The 26,547-nt window shown below is 49.2% G+C and overlaps 1 protein-coding gene across 5 annotated transcripts in view; it reads right to left on the bottom strand.

The window, feature by feature from the left end:
- The window catches only part of PAWR (pro-apoptotic WT1 regulator), a 140,763-nt gene that overhangs the window by 66,036 nt on the left and 48,180 nt on the right, over positions 1-26,547 (bottom strand). For all 5 annotated transcript variants that reach the window (XM_032971091.2, XM_032971118.2, XM_076072834.1 and 2 more), the window contains exon 3: positions 23,686-23,772. In XM_032971091.2, coding sequence (XP_032826982.2) covers positions 23,686-23,772 — 87 coding nt within the window. The remainder of the gene's footprint in view (positions 1-23,685; positions 23,773-26,547) is intronic.

Below are 26,547 nucleotides of genomic sequence, written 5' to 3'. Positions count from 1 at the left end.
CCCCGGAGGTTGACAGAATGAACTCCAATTTGTGATAGGTCAACAGGGGTCGGCTTACGAAGGCGATGGGCCCTGTCATGGCAATGAGGAATTCCCACCGGTGGCTCCGGGCCGCCAACAAAGATGAGCACTGCCTCATTGAGCAGAGATTCGCTGACATTTGCACTGCAATATTTGCTTGGCCAATGGCTTATTGAGTATTTTGAATGTGGAAGGTAGCCGATGTGCCTGGAGAACACACGTCCACGTTAGGGGTTTTCCACTCAAATATCAACAAAAAACTGACAGATCAGCAATCTATTCGCTGTACTCTCTACAACAGGCTACCCTGTTGACCCTTCACGCGGGCGTCCGGTACGCACGATTACCACGTTTGGCTACATACGGTGCGAAAGGAGTTCGACATACACGCATGAAGATGCAATGCACCAACGCTGGGGACACCGGCTCACGGGCACGCTGGGACGCGCAATGCCAAGGAGAGCTCGAAACTTGGGCAAGCGTCCGACGGGCGCAGGTGGAGCGTTGCTCCGACGCAGAAGTCGGGGTAACAACCGGCCGCAGCCTTAAAGACGATGCTCGCTCGCCAGACTTGCAAAAGGAGGACTGATGGGGCTACTGACAAGCTCGGAGCCACTCGCCCACTTGCTCGCTCGCTCAACGGAGCGGCTGCCTCGCCCGCAGCGGCGCCGTTATCGAACGAGCGGTGGACTTTGCCGTGTGCCGCGCCGCGGCAGTTTGAAGGGCCCATCCCCTGAACGTACCGTTCCGTGGCGAGCAACAAATCACCGCGGTGCGCCCTGCCGCACTTTCCTTTCACCCTTTTTCCTGTCCTCTCATTCATCCTTTTCATTCCCTCTCTACCCTCCCCACAGCCGCCGTCGTCATTGTCGGACAACCGCTGGACGAAAGCCTTCCCGTGCCGTTGGCATCCTTGAAGAGCTCGCGGTGCCGCGACACGTTGTGCCCCTGCGCACGATGGTGGGTCTCGACCGTCGGCCACCGTCCCCCGTCAGTGACGCGCCCTGCCCAAGCCCACTTACTGTGCTTCACAGTCAAGGCGACCGTCTCCGATTCGTGTTTTGGTCCCCGGATCCACGTGTTCCTCTCTCTGTCTCTCAGTGCAATTCCAGGCACGCGCCTCTCCGTGAATCTTCTTCTACTCTTTGTCTTTGGCTCAACATTCTGTGTCAGTCTCCGTGTGTTTGATCCATTTCGTTGTAGCTAATATGCGCCGATTGAAAACTTCTTCTTTGAGCATATTGCTGTGTTGATGCTCATTAGCAACACGCATCTTAAGTTCTTTACCAGCAAAGCCTCGCCGAATGTGAAGGCTCCGATTCCCACACTGCGAAATTTGGCCCAACCCACGCGTACCAGGAGACAACACTGAAAGGTTCACAAGTGCAGGTTTAGGAACCCACCTGTTGTACTGCCATCTCCTGCCCAACCAATCAGGATGCAAGGACATATCCCTGTGAGTCGTCACCTCAACCCATCATCTCTCCAGGGTGAATAACATAACCGTCACCTTGTACAGAAACCAAACAGACTTATTCTACGATGAAAATGCCCCTGCCATAGTAATATGGAATTCGCACTCTTGACTCAGGACCACCAGTGGAGACGAGCACTGGCCCAATGCTGATTTGACCAGAGAAGGCACTTTAACATGACAATAACGTTTACCCCATCGCTGCATATACACTCTGGTTTGATTATACAACTAAGAAAACATCAATGCACTCTGCTGGAGTTGAATCAAAAACATCATTACATCAAGGTAATTGTAATTCAATAGTAAACGTATTATACATTGTGTTCAACATTCACCTTTCTGCCAGTCAAAAACATTAACACTTGGCGGTATGCTGATTTTGGCGCCCCAAACATTTAGGTCCCAGCAGGGCTCCGAAATACCACAATCCTGTTGCTGGAGGACTTTCAAAGACACACACACACACACAAAGACAAAGATCTCCACTGAGTCTTGCATACTTTAGGGGGCAGGTGCTGTTTGCAAAGCACATCACCCACTCAGGTTGGCAACAACACAAGGCAAGGTGATCTATTCAGCACCACGCACGGCAACATTCTTTGCCCCCCCCCTCCCACTCCCCGTGCTGACGTTGACACGTGGCATCTGGTACTCACTTAAGGCTGAGTAAACCTAGGGGTGGAGTAGACTCTTTTTTCAATGTCACGTGTGCCACCGATACTTATCTGTGATCAGAATTCAGATGCTCGAGGTGCTGGAATCGAACCAGTGGACGAAATCCAGGATGTCAGCAAGGCACTTGCGGCAGGCTAGGTGTGTGTGTGTATATGTTGAACTTCTTTTGCACCATACGTAGCCAACCGTGCTAATTGGATGTGTGCTTTGAGGCCACGTAAAGTGGCAAAGCATCTCTCGCAAGAAGTCACGTAACAGGCCCAGGTGTTGTGGATTCACTGAAGGCCTGGTGACTTAATTGGTCAGACAAGCTTGTAAAGTTGCGCGCAAAGACAAGTATTCCCCATGTAGGCTTACCAGACTCTTGGGGCAAGTGCTGTTAGCGAGCACTTATTCAAGGCCGGCATGGGACACGAGGGGGTGGGTGGTCAGCACCACACCCGGTTGCCTTTATCTCCCCAGTGGCGATGTTTTTTACACATCGCACCGGCTACTCATTTGAGGCTGAGTCAGCCTAGGGGAGGAGGCCCAGAACCGGTTCAGATCATTGTCACTGGTGTTGGCCATGAGCGGGAATCGAACTCGAGTCGCCGGGTTCGTAGCGCAGTGCGCTAACCGCTCCACACACACACACTCAATGCGCGCGCACGCACACCCGTCAATTAACAAATCCAGGTTGGTGAACCTGGCAGATGAGGTTGAGCAAGGTCCGCTCAACAACCCCAGTCACTCTCGGCACGGACACACACAAAACGAGCCAGCGCTGCATATGGCAGCTATTTATGTGCGCTCTTTGTACGGGGCGGCAGCTAATTGCGTAGAGAATGCCGCGGCGAGAGGGCAGTTTATCGCCGAAACGAGATTAAAATTCCAGCCGCATTTTCGAGGAGTGCGCGCGGCGTTGGCGACTGCGGCGATCGCCGCCGCCGCCGTCTCGCAATCAAAGTGGAGTTAATTTTGGCCTCTTTGTCGAAATTGTTGGACCCAGCCGGCGTGTCAGAGTGATGCTCTGGCTCTGCCACTGCACCCCCCCCCACCCCCGCGAGACCCGATGCCCTCTCCTTGTTTACTCTACGGATGTCTCGGGGGGGGGGGCGTATACACACAGCTGGCTCCGATTATCACATTCCACAGCCGGCAAGGGCTGCACGCTTGGCGGGCTACGAGCAGCCGCCGTGCCAACTACCGCGGCAGCAGCGGCGGTGGCGGCAGCAGCGGCGGTGGCGGCACCGCCGTCTCATCCCAGAGTGGTGCGGCTCTGCGTTGGGGGAGGTGGAAGAGGGGGGTGGGTGCGAGTGCACCCGTGGTGCAGCCCAGCAGTAAGCTGTGCCCTCCTCCGCCGGGGCCACTTCAGCACGCAAGACGCAGGTTCACATGCCACGGCATCCCGAACGCTGAACTTCCAATCGATCGTTCGCTTACGCAGAGTGAGGCACGGGCCTCCCAAAATTCATCCTGGGGATCATTCAGAAGAAGCAAAGGGCAAGGGGGCAGCCCTGCAATGTTCGGCTCACGTGACTGCTGCTGGCGGAAGGGGGGGCTCCAGTGCGGGCAGCCCCTCTAGCGAGAGAGAGTAATTTGGCCTACTCTTCCACGCTGACCAGCCCTCTTGGAGGAGGCGGGAGCACCACACACACTTGACCCCGCCACACAAGACCTGCCAATCAAATAACTGCGCTGGACTCATTGACACTGCTGGGTGGACAGAGGCGGGAGAGAAGTCCAGCGACTTGACCGTTACAAACCATGGCAGCAACCATCGGCGTTATTTACTGATTTGCTTGTGATTTGCCCTACGGAAAAATTGGTATTCAGTGGTGAGCAATGACAAAAAACATAGTGCGGTGGACTACGATATCCCTGGAAATTCACGATATGCCTATCCTACGGGCAGTGCTACACAGCCCCACTCTCAATTAGAAATCTCAAATGTGAAAATGTACACAACATTGACGTGAAAATCAATGGTCCCTGTGTAACTATGCCTACCCAGGGCTCTCTGGCAAAGACACAATGAATATAAATAGGCCCTTAGCCAGTAAAATATAGTCCAGTGAGTGATTTATCGCCACTGGCCAGTACTTAAGTACATATGGACACAACAAAAAGCATTAACGTCCTCTCTATACATGAGAATACTTAATTGATTCTCTTCAGTCGGCTGTGGCACTGGGATATTTGGACAATACCCTACTTGAGCATATTTTGCGAGCGTGGAAAAACGGTACCTGGAAAAAAACCGCCACGAACTAAGGGTATAATATCTTATTGTACCACCTTCCGTAGGCACAACCTTGCAAGCCTCCAGCTGGGCAGTTAACTAGTTAACCGGGGGCACCACGGTGGCAAGATGTTAACTACCTCGCCTGGTATGCATGAGGTCGTGGATTCGATCCCAACCCTGACGTCTGTATATTTACCAGGTAAGACCCAATGAGCTATACAGATCTTTTTCAGAAGCGACCTGGCCACAAATGATAGCTCAACAAAGTGACTTATCATGTGGAAATGTATAGCAGCCAAATACTCTGAACGAATGTTTTTAAATGTGGAAGGAAAAACCGCAGGACCCAGAGAAAAATCCACGTGACCATGGAGAGAACATGCAAACTCCAAATATTACAGGCATGAGGGTCGGAATCGATCCTACGACCTCCTGTATACCAGGCGAGGTAGTTGTCATCTTCTGGTTTTCCCAGAATCAACCTCTTCCTCAGGAGGCTGTCATGATACATGTGCCATAATTCGCCACGCAATTATCTTCCCCTCTCTCGGCACTGTGAGAAAAAAAAAATCCATCCCCACCTCAGGGGTGGCAAACGCCACCTTAGGGGTGGCAACCCGAGTCGAGTGGCACAACATTTTGCCCCCACCGCTGATGGCCACATGCCCCCAAGGGCGGAAGCGACACGAGGAGTCGCGAGAGCCACACACGCACGTGGGGCAGGAATAACGAGCACACGGGAACGGCGCGTTCAAAAACACAAGAATAAAAAAAACCTGGAACCACTCGGAGCAGGGAGGCCGATGGCATTTTGCCCATCGTGCTGAGAGTAGCCATGGGAGAGTGGACCGATAAATAACTAAAGAGCCTCCGGCACGTGCGAGCATTAAAAGCGGGGACTCTGAGAACCTGGCTGCTGCTGCTCCTTGTGGGAAATAAATAATTGTGCCTCTTGCCAACGGCTAAAAAAAGAAACGCTCAAAGCCTTGCCCAGCCAGGCCCAAGATTAAGCGTGACCAATCTCCAATGTCCACATCAACGAGGCATCTTGTGCCTCATAGAATTGCCAAATATGGTATCAATGTGATAGCGCAGGGCGTAGTGGCACGGCGGGTTGGCGCACCGCATCCCGAGTTCAATTACCGGCCACGGGGGAGTGATATATGGGTCACAATCCGTTCCTTCGTTAATTCCCACTGACTGGCGTGGTGAAATATGGTGAAACAACCCCCATGGCCGACGAGGCATGGGGAGCCCCTTCATCCAGCAGCGAAAGGGGCCAGCGGCCATAAATTAATTATATAACAGCATCCTCGCTTGTGCATAACTTTTTTTGGGTGATAAATGAACGATGGGTTTTACTTCAGTATCAAAAATAGAATTGGCGATCGGGTGTTGTGTCATCACGAATTAAATCTGAGGGAACAAGTGAGAAAAAATTGTCCAAAAATGGGGAAAATATGAGGCTCAATGGCATCCAGTTGAGCAGCGAGAGCCAGCCCTGATCAATAACTGCCCCCCGTACATCATGGCCTACATTGAACACATTTCATTTCCAAAATTCAATTTTATTGGTTGCATGTTTTATACTTTGGATGAAAATTGTGCAGCAATGAAGGTTGCATTAAATGGATGAAATACCACGAATTGCATTATTTTTTTAGTCTGCTCGCATTTTCCAGTGACGTTCACATACCTATTCTTGGTTCTTTCGGTAAAGTCATGGAGAAGGGAAACAATAAAATAATAAAAATATAAAACAATAACATTTTCACGACGTTTCGACTGCAACACAAGCAATCATCGCCAGGTGTGAAAACCACAGCAAGAAAAATTGGAAAAGAAGTGGCGGGTTTTTTTAACGTTAGCACCACGGAGAGCGATTTGGCAGTTATTCAGATGGACGAGTCCATCTATGTTCGGAAAAGAGGAGAGGGGAGACGAAAATATGGATGCGGTCTGAAAGCCACCGTAAGCGTGAACAATAAATTAAGACCCGAAATGGTTTATCAAATCCTTCCAATGATTGCTAAGCCAGAATCCATCTTCTCGATTGAAATTGTCTCTGTGTTTGTATATGTGGATAGCCTTATGAACGAATCTCTCATGGTAGCCAGATGGCTTGCAGAGAATCTCTGTCTTGGAGAAGTCAATGTCATGTGAGCCCACTGAATTATAACAGTGATCTGCCACGGCCGAAGTGTTAGTCCTACCGTGTTTTAGGTCTGCTTTGTGTTCACGGATGCCATCTGAGACATGTCGTTTGGTTTCTCCAATGTAACTACTACCACAGAGGCAACTTAGTTTGTAGACGCCAGTGTACTGTATGTCTGGAATCACATCTTTTACAGACGGAACCAGATCACGGATTTTATGTAATGTGTTGAATCGGACCTGGATCTTGTGTTTATTCAAGATTTTGGAGCTCTTTTTTGTGATCCCCGCAATGTAGGGTAAAGTGATTCTTTTGAATGGCTCCTCAAGAGGGTCCTTCTTCATGGTTGGAGTGATAGCTTTGCGGAGTGTGTAGTCGGAGTAACCATTAGCCTTAAGAGATTGGTGTACGTGCTTGAGTTCACTGGCTATGTGTTCCTGGTCGGATATGCATTGGGCTCTATGGTGCAGAGTTTTGATGAGGGAATTCTTCAGGGATGGATGGTGGTGGGAATCCGGTTTCAGATAAGCATCCGTATGGATAGCTTTCCTGTAGACAGAGTGGCTCATTGAACCATCAGGTCTCTTTTTTATTAGGACATGCAAAAAAGGTAGCTTGCCATCTTTTTCGACTTCCATGGTAAATCTGATGGCTGGGTGTATGGAATTGAAGTGGTCGAAGAATTGGTCTAGAGCAGGCCGGCCATGTGGCCAGATGACAAAAGTGTCATCCACGTACCTCTTCCATAAGGTTGGGCGCAGAGTGGCAGTCTGGATGGCGTCAGTCTCAAATTTCTCCATGAAAGTGTTGGCTACAACCAATACATACTTCACTTGGAATGGAACTTTCTACAAACAAACTGAGGGCACCCCAATGGGCTCCCCCCTATCTCCGGTTGTAGCCACGGTAGGACCAACACCTCGGCCGTGGCAGATCACTGTTATAATTCAGTAGGCTCACATGACATTGACTTCTCCAAGACAGAGGTTCTCTGCAAGCCATCTGGCTACCATGAGAGATTCGTTCATGAGGCTATCCACATATACAAACACAGAGACAATTTCAACCGAGAAGATGGATTCTGGCTTAGCAATCATTGAAAGGATTTGATAAACCATTTCGGGTTTTAATTGATTGTTCACGCTTACGGTGGCTTTCAGACCGCATCCATTATTTTCGTCTCCCCCCTCCTTTTTTCCGAACATAGATGGACTCGTCCATCTGAATAACTGCCAAATCGCTCTCCGTGGTGCTAACGTTAAAAATAACCGCCACATTTTTTCAAATTTTTATTGCTGTGGTTTTCACACCTTATGATGATTGCTTGTGTTGCAGTCGAAACGTCGTCGAGAATTTTATTGTTTTATATTTTTATCATTTTATTGTTTCCCTTCTAGGTGACTTTACCAAAAGAACCAAGAATATGAATCTCAGACCGATCCAATCTGATCCGACAGATCTGATACAGATTGTTTTTTCAATCGGATACCGATTGGGACGGCATTTCAACAATTGTGGTAATCACGTACAACATTGTTACACTATAATCTATCGTGCAACGCATTTTAGCAGCGGTATGGAACTGTAGCACCTGGAGAATACCCACACGATTGAAGGGATAACGCTCAAATATCTACGTAAATAACGAATTGATGTTTGTAAAAAAAATCATCGCACTTGCTGTGCTGTGATCTCTCGGCCACCTCAACTCCCAGCAGGTTCGGGAATCTCACAGAGACCACCAACAACTCTGTCCAGAGCACGGTTGCGTATCCCGTGCCACAAAATGACACCAATAATAGCAATCGACTTACGAATCGACCCCTAACACCTGCAGCCACCATCGATTCCGCAATCCCGATAATAAATAATTAAATAACATCGCTAATTCATCGCCACTATTGATTCCATGTTGTCGTGTCACTGCTTTCAGTTAGCGTCCAAATTTTAATTTAAAAAACAACGTTTTTGCCACCTGCCTTGTGTTGTTTCACGTTTGCTTTTCATTCGGTTTTGTGTTTTTTTTTCACACGCCCTGAGCTGAGACGTGTACTTTTCACGAATTGTAAAACGAGGCGCAAATTCTACGCACACAATGTCGCGAATGTACGAATCAATTTCCATTGAATGGATGCCATTGTGCCTGTGAATTTAATGCTCTAAACAGCATCATTATCACCGTTATTATTGTAACTGGGATGCTCCGTAGAAATAATGATTCGCGCACTCGAATTGCAATCGAGAGGTCGCTGGTCGGTCCGATCTCATGCTACGGCGGTTGAAAAAGTCTCTGAAATCCCACCACCCCCTGTCCACCAAGCAGTATATAAACGAGCGCACCATAACTCGTGCACGTGTGGTGGGTTGAAGTGTGGGTACATCTGAGATTATGCTAACAGAGACTCTGGGGAGCTCCCTCGAATTGAGGCTCTTCAGCCTAGCAGTGCCGTGAGCAGGCGATCGCAGGGTCTGCACTTTTACACACCTATACCGACTACGATCGTCAGTAACTGGATCCAGGCTTTAAGTGAAAGCATCCAACTCCGCATCGGCCCATCGGAGACGTTGCCAAGCAACGCTTTCTGCAGCTTCAGCGAGGCGCTGCTCGCTGCTCACTCGGTCAACGCTCATGAGAACGTAACGTTTACTCCGTGCCCACTTCGTCAGGTTCACGTCGTTTATTTCACCGTAGCTTCATGTGCTAAACAATTTGGCGGAATTCTCCGCGTTGCTTTTGATCCCTTGGATTTTTGTTTTTGCGTTCAGTGGTGAGTGCTATCGCAAACGTTCCTGAACCTCCCCAGGCAACCCCCCTGCCCGCATCGCCCTGTCACCAACCCGCACTTACCAGCATGGTAAAGTATGGTCAAACAACCTCCAGGATCGACGCAGCGTGGGAAGCATTTGATCCAGGCGTGGCCTGACACAGGAGCTGTGAATTATAATTATTATTCGCATTTAGCCCGAAGATATGACCACAGATGAGTTAAACGATAATAACATTGCACACAAAGGGTGTTTTTTTTTTTTACTCGTTCGACCATCGGAGACCCAGACCAAGCTATCAAAACTCGCTCAGATTCAAATCCACGATCTCGGTTGGGAGTTGGCTAACCGCCGGCACAACCGGTGCGAGCTGCCAAGCCACCAGGCCTCCTGTAGACATGCCCGCTTGAATCATCACTCCAGTGTCCGCAGTGTCCGCTCTGAAGCAATGACACCCCCTCCCAGAGCGGCCCGTTATTAATTCTGAATTGTCTAAAGCTTGTTTACTCGTAAATTATTGTCGTTGTGTACCCCGAGGTCAAAGTCAAATCAAAGTGCATCGTGCTCCAATGAGGGGGGGAAGGAGGGAGGGGGGCAAACACCTCCGTCGGTATCCCCTTCAGCTACTGATGAAATTCCACATTCCCACGACGGGGCCCGGTCTCTGTCTCTCTCCAAAAAGCGGTCTTCGTTTTAACGACGCTGGAAGAATGATGAGCCGAGTCAACACCCCCGCCGCCCCCGCCCCTCCCCCCAAGCCGGGATGTGAACCTGCAACCCTTGCGACTGCTGTGCGTCGAACGCTCCGACAGAGCTACGGGGGCACGCACGGTGCAGCCTCGCAGGTGGGGGGGGGGGGGGGGGGGCCCGTGTCGCTCGAGAGGGGAGGCAGCAGGGAGGCACGGGCATACAGAAGAGAGAAAAATTTTGATTTTTTTTCTTTCACGAAACGCTCGCAGTAGCACTTCATTAGGGAACAAACGTATGGGAAAGACGGTGGTGCTGTGCACACACCGCGGCGGTCGATATAAGAAGACCTTAACAATCAATTAGGCGCGCAGCCCTGGGTTTTACATTTATTTTTTCCTCCATCTTCCTCCCCCCTTAAGCCACCAGTCGTCAAAGTGAATCCGAGTGAGCCCGAGACCTTTATCTGCGCCGACACCGGCGCTAACCCGCTCGTTATGCTCTCTGCCGCTGCTCCTCATCAGGGCGAGTTAAGTAACGTTTTCAGGCCGGGATGAAGATTGACCGCGGTGGAGGGCCGCGGGGGGCACGGGGCGCAATGAGCCACGCACCACCCTCCACCCCACGCCCCACACCCCACGGCCGTGCCGCTCAACAAAACTCAATGAGGCAACCAACGTCCGTGGGCCTAATGGCCGGAGACTCCGGGCCGCTGGCTGGCGGGGTGCGATTCCGAGGAGGTCGCTCGCCGAATTTGAAAGCGCGCGGTCGCGAAGCCCTAACCGGCGCGCTGCGCTGGAAGTGGACCCGATTTGCCGACTCTTCGACGCTGCCCTTCTTCCGTGGCGGAAGATGGCGGATCAAGATGAGGTGGGAGCCATCGCAGCCAATGAGATTCGTGGTGCGACATCACGGCCGCCACTTTGGAAACTTTGCCAGGTTCGGCAACTGTTGTGGAGTGCCGACGCGTTACCCCCAAGGACTACTTTTACAGTCGTGTCTTCCCGTCCGGTCCTGGGCCTTCTGTTTAGTCTCTGAGCTCTGAGTGCCACTCCAACACCTGTCCTTGGTAGCCTGCCTTTCTCCATTCGGCATGTGTCCCTCCCATCATATGAAACTCAATCAATACACGCGGTATTGGAACATCATGGGTAATGATTGACGAATGGATCAAGCAAGACGTTGGTCTTTCCAAGTAAAATTTTAAAAAAAAATTACCATCAGCCTGTCGGTCATCTGGAATTACATTATCCCAGTCGAATCTGTTTAGGCAGAAAAATTCAAAAAACTGTTTCAACCTCCTGTGTTTACGTTGCTCTCCTGCCCAGGTCACAGGTCCACTCAGGTCATTACCTCTTTGATATCAGATACAATTCGTATCGACCTTTAGGGAGAACAACAGCGACGCTCATATGAGAAAGTGGTCCCAGGTCGTCAACAGAAATAAGTGCCTCCCAATTGTTCGTATGAGCAGAGAGTCACTTTGACCTGACGTCCACTTACACTGCCAAGTTCATCATCAGCCATAATAGATTAACTGCTGGATGAAAGCCTCCCCAAGCCACAGCCATCTCTCACGGCTCTGCGGTATAACAATCCACACAGCGCCTGTACACGAGCTGATTTACTCGCTCCATCTCCGCGGTGGACGGAACTTGCTCTTGGTGCGTTTCTCGACCTCGGCCGCCACTGCAACATTGGTCTCGTGCCACCGGCCATCGTCGCTTCAGGCGATGCGTTCCTGCCCAAGCTCAATTGCCTTGATTAATCCGAGCTCGGTGTCACGACATTCGGGCTGAGCTCATTACAGAGCCATGCTTAGGCATCCCCCACCTCGGGTGCCTCTCACAACATGGCAACGCGCTATCAGCGCCTCACCCTGCTGCTGAATTGTGAAATGAAAAAAAAACCGAGACCTACAAAACCATCAAAGTGTTCTACTGTGATGTACGTATGTGGGACTTCTTTCACATCATACGTAGCCAACCGTGCTAATCGGAGGTGCGGGAAAAGGAGAAAAAAACTAAACACAAAAAACTGTTCTAATGAAATGAGTTTTAAATATAGATTTAAAGGTGCTTAGCTCCAATGGCTTCCTAATATTACTGAGTGTGGTGGTGATGAGGCTTTAGGTCTCGTGGTTTGGAGCAGTGGTAATGACGATGATCATTAGAATGATGGCGATGATGATGGTGACGCATTCCCTGCATGCATCCTGGTGACTGAAGCAGGGTTGGTGGATCATCTCAGGATGGGAGTCATGGCGATGCGTGCGAGGCTCCTACCAGCAGGACGACGGGCAACTTCCCATCTGCAGGAGGGAGCGCACAAAGCATCTGTCCTCACCTTTTACCAAGCAGCCTTTGACCAATTGGTGGGAATTCCACATTCCCGAAGTCAAGCGTTACATGTAGATATACTTGAAAACATATGACAGCTACATTGACGTCCGTGCACAGGCACGGTCGCTGGTAATTTATAATGGGGTATTACTCTGGAAACATGGCCCATGTGTTGTGAAATGGCCATTAAAGACACGATGGGGTCGTTCAGAAGTAAGCCGCTGCGTGCAGATCTAACTGCAGCACATAATTCCTCTAAAGCGAACCACTGTAGCCTGCGTGCCTTCAACGGAGGAAGAACGGCAACACTACACGAACTCTCTCCTGAAGCCCTCTCGTCGTGGCAAGCAGACCTGGACACTGGCATCGAGCTCCTGGGCATATTTCTGCCATGCGCAAGAAATAAAGAAAGCCGCAACGGTGAAACTTGGCGCTTCTTGCAAGCCTCAAAGGGGCTACAGTGTTTTTGAATTACCGTGTTGAAATGGCAGCTGAATGTTTATACTATTTCCGTATACATTTACATACCCGTGTGTTCTTGTGATATTTTTCTGGAGGGGGTGGAGGGATGTCGAATCGAAGTGAATGGCTGCACCAGCAAACACGCCGCACGCAATTTTTTACAGCCATTAACGCATGCTTGAAAAATGAAAATGAGCAACGGTATGACTATGATGATTATTATTTTAATTCATGGCTCAAGCTATATTCCCTTTGGCAGTACAAAAGAAACTAACCCACCAGGGTTCCCTCCACCTCCTACACTCAAAAGCCTCTCTCACGACTTGCCACATCATCTAAGAGAGCTCCAGTTTAAAATAAAATAAAAACAACCTCTGCCAAAGTTAAATATAAAACAATAAAAAAACACCAAAGACTTTGCCATAATTTATAACGCCAACTCTGCGTCCAGAAAGGTACACATGGCATGCTCATTTGGCTTGAGAAGGGAATAAAATCATTATTAATGTTTGTAATAACAATAATACGAGGGCTTCGTCAAGAAATGAAAAATCGCAGTGGGGTTACGACACGGCGTGCCTGGCTAGGCTCTCAAGGTTCTGTTTACTTTACCCAGATGAAGCCTCACCGAGTCTCACGACTCTTGTTCAGGAGGGGCCTGCCAACTTTTCTCAGAGTCAGTAGGGGAAGGGGGGGGGGGTGCGATGATTCCTAAGGACTGTAGATTACAAATGACTAATTTGCGCGTCATTCAAAACACATTTATTTTTTGGCAAATTTGGACCGAGCCACCGACACACGATGACCTAAAACTCTCCTGAATGACGTCACGCGATCGTTGAAATCCTCTGCGGAGAAGCCGGCAAGTCGTAGTTTTACGGTTCATACAGTGAGGGAAAAAAGTATTTGATCCCCTGCTGATTTTGTACGTTTGGACACTGACAAAGAAATGATCAGTCTATAATTTTAATGGTAGGTTTATTTGAACAGTGAGAGACAAAATAACAACAACAAAATGTTATGAATTGATTTGCATTTTAATGAGGGAAATAAGTATTTGACCCCTCTGCAAAACATGACTTAGTACTTGGTGGCAAAACCCTTGTTGGCAATCACAGAGGTCAGACGTTTCTTGTAGTTGGCCACCAGGTTTGCACACATCTCAGGAGGGATGTTGTCCCACTCCTCTTTGCAGATCTTCTCCAAGTCATTAAGGTTTCGAGGCTGACGTTTGGCAACTCGAACCTTCAGCTCCCTCCACAGATTTTCGATGGGATTAAGGTCTGAAGACTGGCTAGGCCACCCCAGGACCTTAATGTGCTTCTTCTTGAGCCACTCCTTTGTTGCCTTGGCCGTGTGTTTTGGGTAATTGTCATGCTGGAATACCCATCCACGACCCATTTTCAATGCCCTGGCTGAGGGAAGGAGGTTCTCACCCAAGATTTGACGGTACATGGCCCCGTCCATCGTCCCTTTGATGCGGTGAAGTTGTCCTGTCCCCTTAGCAGAAAACACCCCCAAAGCATAATGTTTCCACCTCCATGTTTGACGGTGGGGATGGTGTTCTTGGGGTCATAGGCAGCATTCCTCCTCCTCCAAACACGGCGAGTTGAGTTGATGCCAAAGAGCTCCATTTTGGTCTCATCTGACCACAACATGTTCACCCAGTTGTCCTCTGAATCATTCAGATGTTCATTGGCAAACTTCAGACGGGCATGTATCTTGAGCAGGGGGACCTTGTGGGCGCTGCAGGATTTCAGTCCTTTACAGCGTGGTGTGTTACCAATTGTTGTCTTGGTGACTATGGTCCCAGCTGCCTTGAGATCATTGACAAGATCCTCCCGTGTAGTTCTGGGCTGATTCCTCACCGTTCTCATGATCATTGCAACTCCACGAGGTGAGATCTTGCATGGAGCCCCAGGCCGAGGGAGATTGACAGTTCTTTTGTGTTTCTTCCATTTGCGAATAATCGCACCAACTGTTGTCACCTTCTCACCAAGCTGCTTGGCAATGGTCTTGTAGCCCATTCCAGCCTTGTGTAGGTCTACAATCTTGTCCCTGACATCCTTGGAGAGCTCTTTGATCTTGGCCATGGTGGAGAGTTTGGAATCTGATTGATTGATTGATTGCTTCTGTGGACAGGTGTCTTTTATACAGGTAACAGCTGAGATTAGGAGCACTCCCTGGGAGCCAGAAATCTTTCTGATTGAGAGGGGGTCAAATACTTATTTCCCTCATTAAAATGTAAATCAATTTATAACATTTTTGACATGCGTTTTTCTGGATTTTTTTGTTGTTATTCTGTCTCTCTCTGTTCAAATAAACCTACCATTAAAATTATAGACTGATCATTTCTTTGTCAGTGGGGAAACGTACAAAATCAGCAGGGGATCAAATACTTTTTTCCCTCACTGTACATCCGCCAGCATTAAACAGGGCAGCCACCGGATTTTAACCTTTGAACCTCTGCAGCGAGCAGTGAGCACGCTGCCGTTGAGCCCGTGTCACAACGGGCTCTCAACTTAGATTGTATTCCCAGGCAGTGGAGCCGAGGGACAACGGTGGCAGTGATATCAAAGTTCAGATGATTAAAGCACAAACACTGCATTCATACCAGGATACATGGCGAACATTTTGTCAGGCAATGGCTGTTAAAGAAAATGAATGACTTGCCATGTAGCAGCGGCAGAAAGTGGTGGTTGTACTCTACTGATGGGTCCTAATGAGGATGAATCCGGTCTACAGTTGCATCTTTGGTTCACTAATGCCCGTTGGGATGTGGCCACATTTTCTCAACTCATTCACATGGTGGTCTAGACGACAAAATAGCCACGTGCACAGTTCTTTTGACCTGGTGGTCTGGATAAGGCTGAGAGCTCTTATGCGTGCAATGCACGCCTTTGTGTGTTGTCAAATGTAAATTACAGCAGATACCGGGATACCGGTGTGTCACGAATCTTCATACCGCTACACCGGTGTGTCACGAATCTTAATACCAGTACACCGGTGTGTCACGAATCTTAACACCGGTACACCGGTGTGTCACGAATCTTAACACCGGTACACCGGTGTGTCACGAATCTTAATTACAGTACACCGGTGTGTCACGAATCTTAATACCAGTACACCGGTGTGTCACGAATCTTAACACCGGTACACCGGTGTGTCACGAATCTTAACACCGGTACACCGGTGTGTCACGAATCTTAATACCAGTACACCGGTGTGTCACGAATCTTAATACCAGTACACCGGTGTGTCACGAATCTTAACACCGGTACACCGGTGTGTCACGAATCTTAATACCAGTACACCGGTGTGTCACGAATCTTAACACCGGTACACCGGTGTGTCACGAATCTTAATACCAGTACACCGGTGTGTCACGAATCTTAACACCGCTACACCGGTGTGTCACGAATCTTAACACCGGTACACCGGTGTGTCACGAATCTTAATACCGCTACACCGGTGTGTCACGTATCTTAACACCGCTACACCGGTGTGTCACGAATCTTAATTACGGTACACCGGTGTGTCACGAATCTTAACACCGGTACACCGGTGTGTCACGAATCTTAACACCGGTACACCGGTGTGTCACGAATCTTAATACCGCTACACCGGTGTGTCACGAATCTTAACACCGGTACACCGGTGTGTCACGAATCTTAATACCGGTACACCGGTATGTCACGAATCTTAATACCGGTACACCGGTGTGTCACGAATCTTAATACTGGTACACCGGTGTGTCACGAATCTTAACACCGCTGCACCGGTGTGTCACGAATCTTAATACCGCTACACCGGTGTGTCACGAATCTTAACACCGGTACACCGGTGTGTCACGAATCTTAATACCGCTACACCGGTGTGTCACGAATCTTAATACCGGTACACCGGTGTGTCACGAATCTTAATACCGGTACACCGGTGTGTCACGAATCTTAATACCGGTACACCGGTGTGTCACGAATCTTCATACCGCTACACAGGTGTGTCACGAATCTTCATACCGCTACACCGGTGTGTCACGAATCTTAATACCGGTACACCGGTGTGTCACGAATCTTAATACTGGTACACCGGTGTGTCACGAATCTTAATACCGGTACACCGGTGTGTCACGAATCTTAACACCGGTACACCGGTGCATCACGAATCTTAATTACAGTACACCGGTGTGTCACGAATCTTAATACCGCTACACCGGTGTGTCACGAATCTTAATACCGGTACACCGGTGTGTCACGAATCTTAATTACGGTACACCGGTGCATCACGAATCTTAATACCGGTACACCGGTGTGTCACGAATCCTAATACCGGTACACCGGTGCATCACGAATCTTAATACCGGTACACCGGTGTGTCACGAATCTTAATACCGGTACACCGGTGTGTCACGAATCCTAATACCGGTACACCGGTGTGTCACGAATCTTAATACCGCTACACCGGTGTGTCACGAATCTTAACACCGGTACACCGGTGTGTCACGAATCTTAATACCGCTACACCGGTGTGTCACGAATCTTAATTACGGTACACCGGTGTGTCACGAATCTTAACACCGCTACACCGGTGTGTCACGAATCTTAATACCGGTACACCGGTGTGTCACGAATCTTAATACCGGTACACCGGTGTGTCACGAATCTTCATACCGGTACACCGGTGTGTCACGAATCTTAATTACGGTACACTGGTGCGTCACGAATCTTAATACCGCTACACCGGTGTGTCACGAATCTTAATACCGGTACACCGGTGTGTCACGAATCTTAACACCGGTACACCGGTGTGTCACGAATCTTAACACCGCTACACCGGTGTGTCACAAATCTTAATACCGGTACACCGGTGTGTCACGAATCTTAATACCGCTACACCGGTGTGTCACGAATCTTAATACCGCTACACCGGTGTGTCACGAATCTTAATACCGGTACACCGGTGTGTCACGAATCTTAATACCGCTACACCGGTGTGTCACGAATCTTAACACCGGTACACCGGTGTATCACGAATCTTAATACCGGTACACTGGTGTGTCACGAATCCTAATACCGGTACACTGGTGTGTCACGAATCTTAACACCGGTACACCGGTGTGTCACGAATCTTCATACCGCTACACCGGTGTGTCACGAATCTTCATACCGCTACACCGGTGTGTCACGAATCTTAATACCGCTACACCGGTGTGTCACAAATCTTAACACCGCTACACCGTTGTGTCACGAATCTTAATTACGGTACACCGGTGTGTCACGAATCTTAATACCGCTACACCGGTGTGTCACGAATCTTAACACCGCTACACCGGTGTGTCACGAATCTTAATACCGGTACACCGGTGTGTCACGAATCTTAACACCGGTACACCGGTGTGTCACGAATCTTAATACCGGTACACCGGTGTGTCACGAATCTCAACACCGCTACACCGGTGTGTCACGAATCTTAATACCGCTACACCGGTGTGTCACGAATCTTAACACCGCTACACCGGTGTGTTACGAATCTTAATACCGCTACACCGGTGTGTCACGAATCTTAACACCGCTACACCGGTGTGTCACGAATCTTAATACCGGTACACCGGTGTGTCACGAATCTTAATTACAGTACACCGGTGTGTCACGAATCTTAACACCGGTACACCGGTGTGTCACGAATCTTAATACCGGTACACCGGTGTGTCACGAATCTTAATTACAGTACACCGGTGTGTCACGAATCTTAATTACGGTACACCGGTGTGTCACGAATCTTAACACCGGTACACCGGTGTGTCACGAATCTTAATACCGGTACACCGGTGTGTCACGAATCTTAATTACGGTACACCGGTGTGTCACGAATCTTAACACCGCTACACCGGTGTGTCACGAATCTTAACACCGGTACACCGGTGTGTCACGAATCTTAACACCGCTACACCGGTGTGTCACGAATCTTAATTACGGTACACCGGTGTGTCACGAATCTTAATTACGGTACACCGGTGTGTCACGAATCTTAACACCGGTACACCGGTGTGTCACGAATCTTAACACCGCTACACCGGTGTGTCACGAATCTTAATACCGGTACACCGGTGTGTCACGAATCTTAATACCGGTACACCGGTGTGTCACGAATCTTAATTACGGTACACCGGTGTGTCACGAATCTTAACACCGGTACACCGGTGTGTCACGAATCTTAACACCGGCACACCGGTGTGTCACGAATCTTAATTACGGTACACCGGTGTGTCACGAATCTTAATACCGGTACACCGGTGTGTCACGAATCTTAATTACGGTACACCGGTGTCTCACGAATCTTAACACCGGTACACCGGTGTGTCACGAATCTGCATTCAATGGTTGCTAATGAAACCTCAACGAGGCAAAAAAAGGTTTTGACAGCAAGGAAAGGCACACATTAAGGGAAAGCCGTAAAAAAATATATGCATGCACGACGAGCAATTACGCACCGGCCATTTCATGGATGGTGCGTGTCCCAATATTCTGGAGCCATAAGCAATGCTGTAGGAAAAAAAACACGGAAATATTCTCACGATGCCACTAAATCACCCCTTGTAACCTTGGCAAGCAACGCCAATGACATCTGCGCGTAATAATATTCCGCGTGCGATGATTCACCTTGCAACAGATAAAAAAAAACACAACGCCATGTTAATAATAAAAAAAGACACGCTAGCTAGCAAGCAAGTCGGGCAATTAAGCTCGTGAGATCTTTGGAAACGTCCTTATATTCCAAAGACATTGCGATGTAAGGCTACCCCGTGCATGTAATTACATTGCGAGACATTCACAAGAGTATCGTTAGAGACGGAGTTTCACGAGGGAGCGTGCTCACAGAAACGTGCAAACACACATGCATACAAAGACCCCTCAACCACCACAAAGCCTTTGATGGACTGTTGGGACAAATGCCGTTAGCGAGCACCTATTAAGGCCGGCACGGCACACGAGGGCGAGGGTGGGTGGCCAACACCACATCCCGCTGCCTTCGTCTCACCACTGCTGACGGATACACACCGCACCGGTTACTCAATCAAGGCTGAGTCGACCTAGTGGAGCCTCTAGGAACGGTTCAGATATTCGTCACCGATTGTTGGCCGTGAGCGGCAAGCGAACTCGGGGCTCCGGGTCAGCCGTGCGGCGCGCTCACCGCTACACTGCCACTCCCTTACGCGTGCACAAATAGACCTACACACACACACACACACGTGATGGAGCATGCCCGTCATCTGGCGCTTTGTAGGAAAGGTTTTGACAGATCACGAAGAGATTTGGGAAACTCTTGAATGCGCAGTGCTACAAGGTGACCAGGAGGTAGCGGTACAGCAGGACATTGGCCAGACTTTCTCATGAATGGAACCAACTAAACTTTTACACCCGGCAAGCCAAGTTCGATTCCCACTCACGGCCAACACCGGTGGCGATTATCTGACCCGGTCCTGGACCTCCCCTAGATCGACTCAGTCACAACCGAGCAACCGGTGCAATGTGTAAAACATTGCCACTGGAGAGACAAAGGCGGCGGGGCATGGCGCTGGCCAACCGTCCCTTTCTTTGTGCCGTGCCGGTCTTTCGTAGGTTCTTGCTAACAGCACTTGCCCCGTGGGTATGTTGAGGCTATACGGGGGATCTTTGTCTTTGGTCACGTGTATTCACCTTTGTATCAAATCTATTTCTTTGCCGAGAGCCAGCTGTGTGCACACTGAGAATGATGTATTTTTTGTTGTTTTTTTCTCTCTTTTTTGCGTGGCTGCTGTGCAAGCTCAAGCGGTTGCGTGTGATTGGATCGCGTGTGTTGTCCATATGAGCAAGGGGTGCGCGCGTGTGTGTGTGTGTGTGCCTATCGATGCGTGTGGCACAGTGGGGGGCTCAGGTGGTGTATCTGCCAGTCATCTCAGTCAGTTAACACGCAACACAACACGGTCTGTCCCGTGATCTCCGGCTGCAGCGACGCCGTGACACTTCACGCCTTCTCAAAGTGACTACAAGAACTGTAGTCACTTCAGCGTCGTTTCTTGACAGGTGGCGGCTTGCTGTTCTTGTTGTACAAACGATGAGCACAGGTGGTTTGCGTTCTGCACTACAAACCTAAGTTCAATCACTGGCCATGGCTAACATCAGTGGCAGGTGGATCTCTGAACCAGCTCTGGTCCTTTTCTAGGTCAAGTCAGCCTGCAATGAGTGACCCGATAGAGTGTGCAGGTTTCCCTCGCTTTAGCCCGGTTCGCTCTGCGCAATCTCCATGCTGCTATGCGGTCGGACGTGGGACAACATTGTGTCCGTGCACCGTGCACCGTGCACCGTGCACCGTGCTACTCGGCAGGCAGCTGCCTCGTGCAGTTTCTCTGTGTGCGCGCTTCTTCGGGGGACGCATCTGCACCTGCGGCTACTACCCCCCACGTAGAGCGAGGGAAACCTGTGCATACATCCGCACTTGAGAGACAAAAAGAGACCCAGTGTGGTGCTGACCACACCACCCATTCGTGTGTGTGCCACGGTTGCCTTAAGAACTGCTCACTTAACAGCACTTGCCCTGGCAGTCCTTTGAGGCTATAAGGGGGGGGGGGAATTTGTCTTTGTAGAGATCGTGTGTGCGCGTGTGTGTGTCCGTGTGCACATGTTCTTGTGTGTACGTAAGGTGCACGTGCTCATTTGTGCACGTGGAACAATTAGCGTCTTGGTGTCGAGATCTCTAAGTGACGGGCACTGTCCTGCAAGCCTGGCGACATATGTACGATACCTGGCAACAGGTTCGGTCATCAAATATATCCACAGGTGTACTACAGAGCACGGCTCTGGAAATCGGTACCCGCTTTGACCCGGCCATCAACTGAGGGCCTGGTGACATACACCGGTAACAAACATCAGGGGATGCACGATCCTGGCCAAGCACGCAGCACGCAGGCATTAATAGGCGCTCGCTAACGGCACACGACCTTACAACCCAACGGTTTTGGGGGGGCGAGAGGGGGTCTCCGTCTTTGTGTGCAATTGTGTTCACAGTTGCATTTGCGCGCGCTCGTGCGCCGTCTTGTGCTGTAGCCCCCCCCCCCCGCTCCACCAACCAACTCTGTTCATTCATTGCCCAGAAAGGGTAAAAAAAACAACTCGAGCCAAACAAACCCCGCTTCCTAGCACACGGCTCTGAATTAACCCCCCCCCCCCTCTCTCTCCTCGTGGGAAAAAAAAACTGACATTGTGCTTTTTTCTGCTTTCTGGGCCCTTGGATTCTGTGGTGCATTTTAATATTTAAGTCTCGGCAGCAGCCGTCCCCTGCCTCTATTCAAAAGCTCCTAAGCCTCTCTGCGCTTCAGTACCCTTTTTTGGGGGGGGGGGGGCGAAGGTGGGGATTATTTTGCGAGTGCTGGAATAGCTCCGGAAATCACACTCCTCCCCCCTCCCCTCCTAGGCATAATCCCTCCTTTGTCACTCACGTGCACGCCGCACCAAGTCCCCTTGATCAGCCGGCTGGGAATCCTAAACACTTGTCACGACCCCCCCCCCCGCCCCCCCCCCCAAGCTCGAAAGCCATTAACGTCACAGCCCCAGGTAATGAGCGAGAGACCTGTCGGCTGGCTAGAAAAATCGGTAGGAGTGGAGTATATTTATATATATCCCGTATATCAAATACTAGCGCTGCTTCAGCGAGGTTAGGATATTATCAAATGCATAAGTATATTTTAAATGTACGGTAAGTTTTACTTGTCCAGAACTTACGTTAAATCTTTTGGCTGACGTCCGTCGAATAAGGCCATCGCGCATAATCTCACTCAACAGGGACATTTGTGAAGGCCGTTTCATTCACAATATATATTTTGGTTAGGCCTCAATTTTTTTGCCGAACCATAAAAAATCCATTACGGATTATGGGTAGCCTACAGACATGTGGCTACATCTGGTCTTTATAAGGTCTTATTAACGAGATATCAAAAAATATATACACATTCCAGCCACTCTCAATCCACCAACGGATAGAGGCCTCCCCAAAACATGCCAGTCATTTGGGTTGTTGGTTTTTTTTACTGACTATACTTCACCACACTGGTTGGCAGAGGGGAGGCAGGGCAGTAGCGGTCCTGGTTTCACCCGCCACTGATGTTAATCGTAGTCGAGAATCGAACTCGGCTCACAGGGTTCATAGCTCAGCGGTGCAAATCACCGTACCACCCCGCTCCTTCCGCCAACAAGATAGAGCCATACATTACCAAGGAGGGCCCATAACGTTACACGGTTCTTTACAGGGCCTTATCGGTGAGCCATACCCACAAATATAGAATGCTTTTATGCGTATCGTCATCGGCGAAGGCAACACAACTAAGCCACGAAAGCCCTAAAGGCTACAGCTAAAGAATGGTAATGAATTGCATAAATTATAAACGCATAATGAAATGCATCAGGAAAGGGGAGTGTGAGCAAACGCATGGGGAGCATGTGATAACGTTCACAGGACCTCTTGACATCCGCCTCGCTGAAACGGCTGAGACGGCAGTGACTCTACGGCTCCCAAATCAGGAGGCATTGTTTGCCCTTGTGTGGAAAAAAAACCTGGCGATCGATGAAGAACCAACATTCTGCCCACTTCTCTTTCGATACCAGCAGGATGAGTCAAAGTGGTGGGAGTTCGGGTGCAGATAACGGAGGAGGACACTGAAGTTTCCACCGTTGGTGTAATGTGATTCTGCTGTCAGGATGGAGTCACTAAACACGTGTCGGCTTAGCCAATCGAAGGGAGCACAGAGTGGGCGTCGTGAGACAGAGCCTCGGAATGATGGGAGACCCTGGGGGGGGGGGGGGGGGCGCTGTGGCATGGGACTGGCGTGGGAGGAGCCGCTCACCTCGTTGATCAAGGTGTTGTGCTGCGTCGCTTCCTCCTCGTCCGGCCGATGTTTCTGACGCACCTCCTCCTCATCCTCTTCTGGGCTCTGTGGAGGAGGGGAAGATGCGGCAAACGGAGCAAGGTGACTTAACGGAGTCACGGCAAATGAGAGCCCTGATCTCTGCATCATCCTCGTCAATACACGACAATGCGACGAAATGTTATTTGGATTGATGCATTGTCCAAGGGCAGCCGCATCCCAAGGCGCTGTACAGAAACCGTGATCATGTTCATTTTAGAGAGAAAGGGGCAGTCGGTCAGAGGCAGAAGAATAAAGTACGGCCTTGAGCCTCTGACTTGCAAAGGGGCGTGGGAGTTAACAGCACGGGTGCCTTGGGAGGACTGATGCCAGACTATGAGGGCAGCAGAGGTGAACGAGTTACAATCATCAACTATCATGATCAGGCTAGGAATCGAACTTGGGTGGCTGGGTTCATCCTGCAGTTCGCAATGCACTGCACCAACACTTCCTGGTTTTTTTTCTCGTTGTATTTTTAAAAGCCATAGACAGTGGTGGGAATATTTCTTTTGCAATTTTTTTTGCAATTTATTTCTACATGTCGCTGCAAAGTTTTGGTCGTACCGTACATGTTATGTATATCGTTTATTGTTAAATTTGAATCACAGTTCCTATAATCACTGTAACATTGGTTTTATAGCTTTATTTTCGGTGATTTTGAAAAGTTTTGGTTTAGCCATGTTTGTTTGTTGTAGTACAGAGTTAGCCTGATAACTTTAATCTAAATTGGCTTATGGTTGTTATTGTTTGACTTGCATCCCACTGGGATTTTTGCGCACAGCGTTGAAATACGGTGTTTTTTCTGGAAGACTTTGCTGTTTTTTCCTGGATTTTTCTGTTGCGTGTAGTCACTTTAAGATGTTTTCTTGTTCATGTTTTTGTTTGTTGCGGTTGCACCCGAGTCAAGAGCCGCATGGCTCACAGGGTTATACCTAATAAATGAAACTGAAAAGTGAAACGTGTGCTGCTCTTAGTAATTAAGAGTGTGCTCGTGTCTGGAGTGCATGGGGCATCGCTTCAGTTGAAGCAATCCCCGTTCTCCATGTGTTTATTCTATTCTTAATCGTATTTAATCTGGAACGGTCCTCAAATGAGCTCACATCCCTGTATATGGGCACTGTCCAACCCTTACTAGGGACAAGGTTACTTCCAAATAAGTCCTTTACGCTGACGTGCAACAGATTACAAGTACTCTGGTGCCCTAATCACAAACGCACACAAGGGTCATCCCGTATGATTATTGCAATGTTTCACCGTATGAACACGTGACCATGATTTGACATAAGATACAATACAATTGGGATTTACATTGCGCCTGCATGCGACCGCATCTGAAGACGCTGCACATAATCGGCGGGCAATGATTTCATTCCTACAGAGAGACCGCGGTCAGTCATAGAAAGACAACGAAGAGACAAGGAAGGCCATGAGCTTGAACCTGATGCAGGGGCAGGGGGTCAACAGCACGGATGGCTGGGTGCGTGGAGAGAGTTGCAGACGATGGAGGCAGCAGAGGAGAATGAGCGACCTCCCATGGAGCGAAAAATTGACAAGAGGGTTTCGACAGAGAGCCTTGCTTGCTGGAGCGGAAAGTACGTGAAGGGGAGCAGAGTGACATGAGAAGGGGAGAGGCAGGGCAGAAGTGCGCGTGGAGGGGAGTCGAGCGCGGAGGTGGGAGGGGAGAGGCAGATAGGCAGGCAGGGGCGAGTCCACGGAGGATGTTAAAAACGGCGAGGAGTGCGAACTTTAAATTGTTCAGGGATTGCATTGGGAGCCAGCGAAGCGATCGGAGCATTGGGGAGACGCGGACTCGTTTAGGGGTTCAGACGAGGAGTTTGGCAGCAGCATTTTGCGTCATCTGGAACTGGTTAGTTCTTGTGTCGAGGGCTACGCCAGGACCACGGTTAGACGCCGGGGTCATCTGTCCGTGTGGCATCGCGTGAGTTCAAGCTCAGGTCAGGGGTCAAAGTGGCCCATCATCACCAAATGGGTACCCGCCTTCGTTGCAAGTCAACAGTGCTCATGCCATACAGTGGACTTGCCCGTCGCCATAGGAATACAGTAAAACCTTGGATTGCGAGCATAATTCGTTCCGGAAACGTGTTTGTAATCCAAAGCACTCGTATATCAGTTGTTATCACGTGACGCTCGGCAGACAAAGCGTATACGTGCTACTCGTATTGCAAGACCTTCGCTCGTTTATCAAATTAATTTTTATTTAAAAATTTTGCTCGTCTTGCAAAACACTCACAGACCAAGTTATTCGCAATCCAAGGTTTTACTGTATGGAAGTTCTGCCAATGTTGCAGGTCCACCAACAAGACGTGTGTGCCCACCCTACTCTATTCATTTAGAGAATTTGGCAGCTGTTATACATTTCCACAGGATGATAAGACACTTCGTTGAGTTATCATTTGTAGCCAGGTCGCTTCTGAAAAAAGATCTTTATAACTCAGTGGGCATTACCTCTTAAAATAAAATAAAAAAAATACTTCATAGTTAATTGATGGAGGGGCAAGACTTCACATTCCAAAACACAAGCGTTGGATTTTTAGCGGTATAAAACTTTTCATCTGGCAACATCGGCTGCTAACAGCGCGACCTCAGAGCAGTGACGAGTTTCAGCAAGGGATTGTTAGTCCTCATCCTTTGCTGCCAACGAAGACGGTTTTTTTTTACCTTAAGCGATTTATACAGCATTTAATTTATTTAATTTATTGAATTTCATTTAAACAAGTCCAAGGAGGTAGAGATTAACGTATTAGGAGCGAGAAAAAAAGTATAAAACGTTGCAGCCGTAAT

This window comes from Petromyzon marinus, chromosome 3, assembly GCF_048934315.1.
Source record: "Petromyzon marinus isolate PM22_M1 ecotype Great Lakes invasive population chromosome 3, UKy_Petmar_22M1.pri1.0, whole genome shotgun sequence".
NCBI classification, from domain to species: Eukaryota; Metazoa; Chordata; class Hyperoartia; order Petromyzontiformes; family Petromyzontidae; genus Petromyzon; species Petromyzon marinus.
The sequence above is the reverse complement of the archived record's forward strand: the minus strand, read 5'-3'. Positions and strand labels throughout refer to the sequence as shown.